General features: G+C 37.2%; 2 protein-coding genes across 2 annotated transcripts; both read left to right on the top strand.

The window, feature by feature from the left end:
• Positions 1-725: 725 nt before the first annotated feature.
• Positions 726-4145, top strand: LOC307143611 (solute carrier family 46 member 2; the record flags this gene model as incomplete). The annotated part of the gene is made up of 4 exons (XM_079845338.1): positions 726-1677; positions 3598-3681; positions 3858-4014; positions 4115-4145. 4 exons carry the CDS (start codon positions 726-728, stop codon positions 4143-4145), a joined length of 1224 nt encoding a protein of 407 aa, XP_079701464.1.
• A 2456-nt stretch (positions 4146-6601) lies between these two features.
• On the top strand, positions 6602-9235 carry LOC307142896 (uncharacterized protein). The gene is made up of 4 exons (XM_079844070.1): positions 6602-6643; positions 6884-7363; positions 8024-8165; positions 8347-9235. The coding sequence occupies exons 2-4, from the start codon at positions 7164-7166 to the stop codon at positions 9079-9081; spliced, it is 1077 nt and encodes a 358-aa protein (XP_079700196.1). The 5' UTR covers positions 6602-6643; positions 6884-7163; the 3' UTR covers positions 9082-9235.
• The last annotated feature ends 695 nt before the right edge of the window (positions 9236-9930 follow it).

The raw sequence follows: 9930 nt of genomic DNA, 5'->3' as shown, positions 1-9930 counted from the left end.
ATATAGAGCTGCTTGAAGTGTGTATCGGAGTAGACTCGCTCCCTTGGTCAAAATCGAGGGGACGAGGGTCTGTCCATATAAACTTCCCTCGTCCACTTCACGAAATGTAAAGCACTTCAAAATGGCGGCGGGGATTCCCCCGAGGGGAAGTGCTTAGGGAAGTTCGCAATTGCGTGTATAAAAGTGTATTGGAAGGCAGCCCAGAACACCCTAGCAACTGCCTAGCAATCATTCAGAACACCCAAGCTTTTTAAACATCAAAGTTTGTTCACTCTACTCCTCTAGTAGTTTGTGATTGTAATTGGTTTATGTATTTATTACTGACTGTTTACTTGTCTTTAGTTAGGCCAATATTTTTTGTCATGGTATAAAAATTGGAATCGAGAAATTTCAGTAGTATGTTGTTGATGTCATAATTAAAATTTGACATTTATTATAATCGTTTTATGTGAAGATTGTTTTGTTCACTTATATTACATTTTTTTATATTTAAAAGCCTATTTAATGTCAAAAATTATGACTTTCAATTATACTCTACTGTTGAATTGCTATGAATGCTCATTTCACCTGCAGAATTTTGAGACAAAAAACTTGATTAATCATGATTAACATCTGTGATTAATTAGTTAATTTTTAAATAGATTGACATCACTTAAATGTTTATGGCTTATCTTTTGTCTTAAAGGTTAAACATCATAGCTTCAAGCTCCCAGTCTGCCAATCAAATGGGGGCCATTCTGACTTTAGTGGAGCCAGTGGTTGTCATCAATAAACTGGGGACGTCCTTCTTCGAGATGGCCCTCACACAGACTGTGTACAACCAGTCGCTGAGGGCAACACAAGGAGACAGTGATCAAGCACAGGCATTATCCTCACACTTTCTTCTTATTCAGAGTGTGTTATCCTCTGTGGCGGCCATGTTGTCCATTATACCACTGAGCCGCATGGCAGACCGTCATGGACCTAAAGTCTTCCTGGTGGCCTCTCAAATGGGTTCAGTTTTGGGCATGTTTATGCTTGTCATCTTCATGTACTGTGACGTTCCTCTGGAGTTTCTGTACTTGGGCTCTTTGCTGCATGGTTTGAGTGGAGGCGGCCCAATGTTCTGGGCTGGGGTGGCTGCTCTGGCGTCTCTGAGTTCGGAGCAGGGCAAACGCACTCTTAAACTCAACATCGTGGACTTCTGTTTTGGTTTTGCAGGGGTCGTGGGAGGTCTCCTGTCTGGATATCTGTACCAGATGGGACCATCAATTCTCCTCCTGACAGCAATTCTGGTCAGCGTCGTGGCACTACTGTACACTGTGTTTGCCCTCACTGATTTGAAATGTTCCCTATCTGAGGGAGAGCCGTTGCTGACTGATTCCGAAAGTGCGAGCTCGATGGATCGAGTCTCCATAGGCATGCTGATGGCAGCCATGGTGCTGTTCATATTAGGTATGGTCGGATCAGAAAATGTGCTCCAGCTGTATGTACTGAAGCCCCCTCTGAGCTGGAACTCAGTGTGGGCCGGATATGGCAGGGCCGCCACCAGTGCCATGTACCTCAGTAGCTTCTTAGGGGTTCTGATTCTGTTCAATGTGTTGGGGGACACAGGCCTCACTCTTCTGGGTATTGTGTCCAACTGCACAGGGATGGCAATCATGACATTTGCAATAGAAAGCTGGATCTACTTCCTGGGTAAGTTAGTTTTAAAGGGATATTTCACCCAAAAATGAAAAATCTGTCATCATTTACTCACCCTCAAGCTGTTCCAAACCTGTATGAGTGTCTTTCTTTTGCTGAACACAAAAGAAGATATTTTGAAGAATGTCGGGAACCTACCAGTTGATGGGCCCTATTGACTTCCATTTTTTTTTTTAATTCTCCATACAATGGAAGTCTATAGGTAGGTATTTCCCTGGCCTCAGCCAATTTCGCCAGTGGCGTATATATGCTTTCTCCACGCCAAAGACTGAAATGAGAGACAGGTGTTAGTCATGGCCTCGTACTGCTCATCTCAATCTACAGTGTAGGTCATATTCAAAACTGTTCTCCCGTCGATGACTCCACTTTGGCACACACCCCTTGTCAAAGTCATTTAAAGGTGCTTTGGGTCATTTATTTTAGAATTATAATCCCTATAATGTCCAAATCTGACAGATATAATTGAAATAGGTGCAGTAATAGCCATAGTTTTTAACTAGGCGGTCAGGCCCAAAAATAAAAAAGCGAAACATCTAAAAATAAAGATATTTCTTATTTTAATTCACACCTTAAACATTTTTATGTTTTTGAATGAAGGCACTTATTGTTCACCAAGGCTGCATTTATTGGATTAACAAAAAATATTTAATATAGTTTCAAGTGTAATTTATTCCTGTGATGGCAAAGCTACATTTTTGTAGCAGCCATTACTCCAGTCTTCAGTGTGACTTGATCCTTCAGAAATCTAACATATGCTATTGATTTGGTGCTCAGGAAGCATTTCTTATTATTATGAATGCTAAAAACTGTTTTTGCTGCTTAATACTTTTGTGTAAACACTACCATTCAAAAGTTTTTGTTAAGTGAGTAATCTTTAAAAAAATAATAAATGCTGTTCTTTTTATTGAACAATAAAGTATCAGTTTCAACAAAAATATTAAACAGCAACATTGATAATAATTGAGCACCAATAATAACTGATACTAATATAAGAATGATTTCTGAAGGATCATATAGGACACTGAAGACTTATGCTGAAAATTCAGCTTTGCCATCACAGGAATAAATTACATTTTAAAATATATTCAAGTTTTAAACAGTTTTTTTTATTAGAATGTAATAATATTTCAGAATATTACTGTTTTACCAGCCATGGTGACCATTTTTTTTTACTTAAAAAAGAAGAAGTGTGATTTCTAGACAGGGTCATGTGAATTAATACAATCTTATAACCCCATGATCATATACTGAATATAGCCTACATTTTTAGTTATGCCAAGCTCTAAAATATTTGATCAGGTAGAAATTGGAGCCTTGGTGAATTTTTCGCAGGTGAAATTTAGTAATTTCAATAGGAATCTATGCGAATTTTGCAAGAAGAAAAAGATTTACCCACACAAATTTAGCAACAGGTTCAAGTTGGAAAGCTGCTTGGTTTTATAGTTACTTCTGTATGGGCTGTGCTACACGCATCATTTCACTTATACAATAGACAATGGACCCTTTTTTCCCACAAAATTTTGCTGAAAATTTGCTAATGTGACAACCACTGCCATAGACTCTGTGAACCGCAAACAAGAGTGAACATGCACTTTTTGATCCTCTGAAAAGAAACTACTGACTTTATTCCTGTAAACCTGTTCGCTTGTGAATAAATTAACCATGGCTGATTGAATAGCGCATTTGATGTGCAAAACAACATTGGCAACTTGTGCGTGATGCTGCATCCACGCTACTAGGTATCAGTATAAGTCCAAAATGAATGTGCAATATTAAAAAAGATAACTGAGTGCAATTTTAAATACAAAAGATACTCCTTTGATACATTCATTAAGACAAAATACTTAGAGTCATCATTGTAAATCTGTTATGGTTTTAGTATGTTTCTGCATTGAGATGTGTTGTTTCAAACAGCTAGAGGAATCATGATGTTTGCCTGCGTTCCCATGCCAACTCTGCGAGCTATGCTGTCCAAGAATCTGCCTCCTCAGCAATATGGTAAAGTCACAATTGCGCAGAAACAAAAACTAAAGACAGAGAAGCAACTATTATAGCAGGCTGTGGGAGTGGAAGTTGCTTAGAATGTGCTTCATTTAAGTACAAGCCATGTATTTGAGGTCATGATGCAGGTTATTTGATACTTCAGGAGAGTCCTCTGCTGTGTCTCTTTGCAGGGCGAGTCTTTGGGCTGCTCCAGCTGGTTCTGGCTGTGGCTGACCTCTTGTCTAATGTCTTTTTCGCCTCCATTTACCCACTAACTCTCAGCTGGTTCAGTGGCTTATGCTTCCTCCTCTCCTGTGCCATTAGTTACATTAGTGCCGTCCCGATCATGTAAGTAAATCTGCTGTTAAAAAAAAAACCAACAGCAAAAGATCTTTGGTAGTTTCTTCTCAGATCATGTGGAATAACAGCTACTTATTTTGTTTTACAGTTATCTAAGTGGCAGACAACATGGAGCCTAAGAAAATAAAAAAAAATGTCTGTTGTAATTCATTTTGAGCCTCTAATGAGATATGGTGATTGAAAATATATGATAAAATTATATTTCAATGCTTTTCTTTGCGTTCTCTCGCAAAACTGTTGTGTTCCCTTCAGACACTTAGCATTCATTCACAAAACATTTGCATTCTCTTTTAAAAGTATTGCATTCCCATGAAACTTTGTGTTCACTTGCAAAAGCAATGACATATAGTTTTTCCTCTCATCTTATGTCACAAAAGTTTTGCAAGCGAACGCAAAAGCTTTGAACTACAATTTTTCCACACGTTTCCTCATCACTATGTGTCTTGAAGGGATAGTTCAACCTAAAATGAAAATGAAGTCATCATTTACTCTGGTGTTGTTCTTATGCAGTATGCAGTCTTTACTTTTCGGACCACAAAAGGAGAAATTAAAAAAAATGTCCCACTCATGCTCGTCCATATAGCTACTGTCAGTGAATAGCGACCAGCAAAAACCTTTTAATAAAAGATGGAAACGCATCACCATGCAACACATGTTGTATATCTCACATGTTCTAGGGGTATATGACAGTGTTTGAAAAAAAAAAAATACATTTAGTGTATTATTTAACAAAAATCCTGACCTTAGCCTTTGGTCTTCCATGCAAATCTCTGTGATGTGCACAATCATGAGACTCTATTAGCGCCTCAGTTTACTCTGACTTGCCCAGAAAAAGCACAAATATTGTGAGAAATCAAGATGAATAAAAACGTGACAGAATTACAATGCCTAGAATTCCCAAAAAAGGCATCCCTGTACTAGTTGAATATCTCCAGTTGTCAGATGACAGTCAGAAAGACAGATGTGAATGCGATAGCTTCTTCACCTGGTCGCTATTACATTATATGGACGAGCACGAGAGGGACATTTTTGAAAGAAAAAAAAATCTCCTTTTGTGGTCCAGAAAAGAAAGAAGGGCATTCGGCATTAGAACATAACCAGGATGAGAAAATTATGGCTTCATTTTCATTTTAGGGTGAACTAACCATTTAAGAAGCTCCATATATTTCTATTGGATATGAATCTTGTTAATTAAATATGATTTTATTGTTAGAGAACAGCATTAAAGATGTATATTGTTACAATAAATAGTCTGTGCTTCCTGTATGTGTTATTCTCAGTAAACCTCATTTAAAGAGCTTATTGCTCCTTGGTTGGCTGCTCAGTCCTGCTGTTCCCAAGTGGGATATAGTTTTTGTAACAGCATGGGCAGGTGGTTCTGCAGTTCACTTTATCACTTAAAACATTCTCCAGTTTGGTTCAGAGTAGGGATCATTTTTTCAGTTTCTCTGAGGAATGAATATAGAGTTCACGTGTTCTTCAGATCCAGACAACAAATCTTCATTGGTACTGCTAACCACTTGCTTTAAATAAAATAAAAATACTAACTACAATTATAGCAATATATGGTTTATCGGTGTTCTTCTAGACATATTGGGTATTTTCATGTGAATAAAGTATATTTGTAATGCAATGCTAATTGACATAGCCTTAAAAATATATGAAAACTATAAAATAATACTTGTGGTTGCTTTCAGAGATGGTAACAAATGTTTTATACTTGTGCTACAATTGTGTGGCCTGTGCTACAAACCTTTTAACCTCTGTAGCACCCGTTCAAAAAAATTGCCTGTGTGTGTGTGTGTGTGTGTGTGTGTGTGTGATTTGATGTTTTTTTTTTAACTAGATAAACTGAATTAGTACATTTCAGATGTGTTTTATTTGTAATGTCCAACAGCTAACACATGGTGTCACCTAATCGTCTATGCACGATGGCAAGCAGACTTAGAATATAAAACTTTGGTTTGATTTTATTCATGGATATATATTAGATAGTCTCAATTGTATTTTGATTAGTCATATTTATAATTTGAGAAGTCAGAATGATAATTAGAGATATCTGTAATCCTAATTTAAGATTATGCATATAAAAAAGTATTTTTTTGTATAGATGATAGTATAATTTTTCTGTGCACATCATTTTTTTGTATTCATGTGGCCTATTTAATCAAAAACTTCCCAACTCCCTCGCAATAAATGTACTTGCCATATATATATATATTTTCTTGCAGTAAATGCTATTTATATATTTATTTAGACCCTTATATTAAAACATTACACACTATATATATATATATATATATATATATATATATATATATATATATATATATATATATATATATAAATAACATTTGCTACAAGGAAAAATAAAGGAAATAGGCTAATAACTATTTATGAGGTAAAATTAGCCCAGCTTTTAATCAATATGATCTGACATTGGGTTACTGTGAACCCAACCTGATGGGTTACTTTAATTTTGCAATTTTGGCTTACTACTAGAGCCAGGGACATTAAATGCTAACTCGGCTTGCCACATAGCCTGACTACGTATTTCCGCGAAATTTTCAGTGTCTACACGAGCTTCCGGTATAGTATTCACTGATAGCAAACTATGGTAGTAGTAGTTAACTCTTTCTGACATATTTCAGTTAACTATCGATCACAAACAAATGTAGGCTATATACCATTACATTAGACATATTATTAACATAAACGTTTAGTATATTATATTAAAATATAACGTTTTAGTAATGAGTTCACAAACCTTTAAATACCTCCGGCGTGAAGGTGCATCATCTCGATATTGTTGTGTCCCGTTCTGTAAAATGTCATCAAGGTTTAATTCTGTGATTAGTTTCCATAGTTTCCCTTTGGATGACGAAACACGGAAAAAGTGGCTTCGCGGTGTCGGGCGTGAGGATTTTAACGTTAGTCCTAATACAAGAGTCTGCAGTCGTCACTTCAAGAGTGATGATTTGATCGAGCCATCAACTCCTGCAGCCCGCCGACTGCTGAAGAAGGGCGCTGTGCCCACGGTGTTCCCGCGGGACGACTCTTCCACTCCAGCACCAAAGCCAAAGCGCGCCGAGTTATGGAAGAAGAGAAAAGTTTCCACTCATTTGAAAGAAGATCGGATGCCTACGGACTACCCGCATCAGGATCATGATTATTGCTCATCGCCAGTCCAGGTTGTTGATCTGGCTTTGGATCAGACCGAGGATCTCCGAAAGGAGGTGGAGTGCCTGAGGAGACAGGTGGCAGAGTTGTCTGTCCTTCAAAGATTTTGCTTGGGGCGATTTGCTGCATCTGATGATGACATAAGGTTTTACACTAGGTAAGATCTAAAACGCAAACAATATAATTTACACATTGTAGCATTGGTCACCTAAAACTACTCTTCTGACTGGGATCTTATGGGATGCAAATTTTTATTCCCTTATGAAAAAGAAGTTCGTTTAATTGTAAATGTGCAGTGTAGGCTACTTCACATCTTAAAGGAATTAAAAAAAAAACCTGTACTTGCAGATAATATAATAATAATAATAATACTACAATATGCCACAGCCACTTAACTTTTCTAAAAGAGTACACTTTCATGACATGCTTTTTTGGGTTGGGTGTAATGAATTAATTAATCACTGTAATGTACTTATCCCTTAAAAACAATTTAAGTAAGGGATTCATCTTAATTTTTTTTCTGTAATTTACAGTTACTTTTGATGTAATTGCTGTAGACTATAGAATAATTTAACATCAAAATTTAAAGTGTAATGTTAAAATTCATGTTTTAATGTAAACTTCTCCCTTTCAGTACTAGTCAATTCAAGAAAAATGTATGCAATTTTTTATATTATTTATTTGAAAGAATTAAAAGAGCACTAGCTAGTAATTAATTGGATTTATAGTTCATAAAAAAAAGTAAGCTACAACTCTAGGTTGTGCATTACATTTGTTGGTGTATATTATCTCAAACATATCCCACATCTAAATGTAGGTTTGCGACTTACAACCACTTGATGGCGTTCTGGAGACTGATAGAGCCTGCATCCCACAACATGGTTCGTTTGACCAGAGCAAGGGCAGCTGCAACAAAGAGTGAAGATGGAGAATCAGACAGTGCATTTATAAATAATTATGTAATTATAATTTATAATCTATCATTTATTATGCTATAAATTACATACATGTGTTATGTGGGTATGTGTGTGTGTGGGGGGGGGGGGGTAGAAAGAAGTTGGAATGATAGTAATGTTACTTTCTCTATATACTGTTTACATAAACATTATAAAAACTTCTCCAATTTTGTTATTTTAACAGTGTCAGTCCCTGCAGCCCATAGATGAGTTTTTTCTCTTCATGGTCCATCTCTCGGTTGGGCTAGCAGAGAGGGATCTGGGCCACAGATTTAACATCCATCAGTCCACCGTGGGTCAAATAATTACAACATGGGCCAATTTTCTGTACACCATTCTTGGATCTGTGCGCATCTGGATGTCTGAGGAGGCGGTCAAGGCTCAAATGCCAAAGGAATTCCAGGACTACCCAGACACACAAGTAGTGATTGAATGCACAGAGCTGCGTTGCCAAACACCACCCTCTCTCCTGTATCAAGGTGACGGCTCCCATTGCTCCTTCAAGGGGTTAATTGGCATGGCACCGCATGGTGCAGTCACTTTTGTGTCATCCTTGTGTGCAGGATCTGTCAGTGACAAGGAACTTCTGAAGAAATCTGGGATTGTGTCTCTCCTGAAACCTGGAATGGCCATTATGGTCAACAAAGGTCTTTTTGTAGATGACTGTGTACCATGCAAAGTTTACAGACCTGCTTGCCTGTTAAAGCAGGAAGAGTTGCCAGCTAATGAGGTGAGGGAGACTCAATCCATTGCTCAGCTGAGGGTTCACATTGAACGCCTCATCTGCAGGGTGAAGCAACACAAGCTGTTTGATAAAGTCATCCCTCTCTCCATCACCGGGACCATCAACCAGTTATACACTGTTGCTTGCCTCCTTATAAACTATCAGAATGGTCCTTTGTTACGAGCATGGGCATAGGATTAAAGACTAGACAAAACAAATGCTGTTGGGGGATATATCAAATGACTAATGTATCTGTGTAGATAAATGTAAATAATTTTCATAGTGTTTCTGTAAAAATGTCCTGTACATCACTAATGTAAACATGTAAAAATAAATAATGTCAATACAGAAACGGTGTCAAAGTTATTTACAGTGGTGTACAGGAAAAGCTGTATAAAGGTATTAATGTTTACTGAAAAAATGCTATGCAATGTTTCTGTAAACCTATAAATAACTTTATAATGTGTTTCCTGTACACCACTGACATGAAATAATATGTAACACTTAAAGGGATAGTTCACCCAAAAAGGAAAATGTCATCATTTACTCACCCAAGAAAGAAATTCATGCAGGTTTGGAAAAACTTGAGTAAATGATGACAGAATTTTGACAAAATAATTTTTGGTTGAACTATCCCTTTACCTTTGGTGCAATGTTTCTGTAAGCACACAACTGTTTCTATAAAAATAAATAACTTTATAAAGCTTTTCTTGTACACCACTGTAATGTAAACTTACTGTCATGTTAAGGCCTAACTGATTGCTCTGGCCTATTATTTACCTGGCCAGATCATGTGATGAATTATTTGGCTACCCTGGAGACAATGAGTCTCAGTTTCTGTTGCGGCCCCCCATCTATTATTTAGCTTTAAGCAGGTGCGTCTCCTACGGCGCTGGGGAAAAAGTAATTTCCTGAGTGTGACAAACAGGTAATTATTAATGATGATACCTGATGCCAAAGCTCTTCTTGTCCCATAGTCCTTCTGGACAGGACATTTAAAGCTTGTAGGCCTAGACCATTTTCCATTTCAAATTGAAACTGTTG

Source organism: Gobio gobio (genome assembly GCF_949357685.1).
Source record: "Gobio gobio genome assembly, chromosome: 19".
Classification (NCBI taxonomy): Eukaryota; Metazoa; Chordata; class Actinopteri; order Cypriniformes; family Gobionidae; genus Gobio; species Gobio gobio.
The sequence above is the reverse complement of the archived record's forward strand: the minus strand, read 5'-3'. Positions and strand labels throughout refer to the sequence as shown.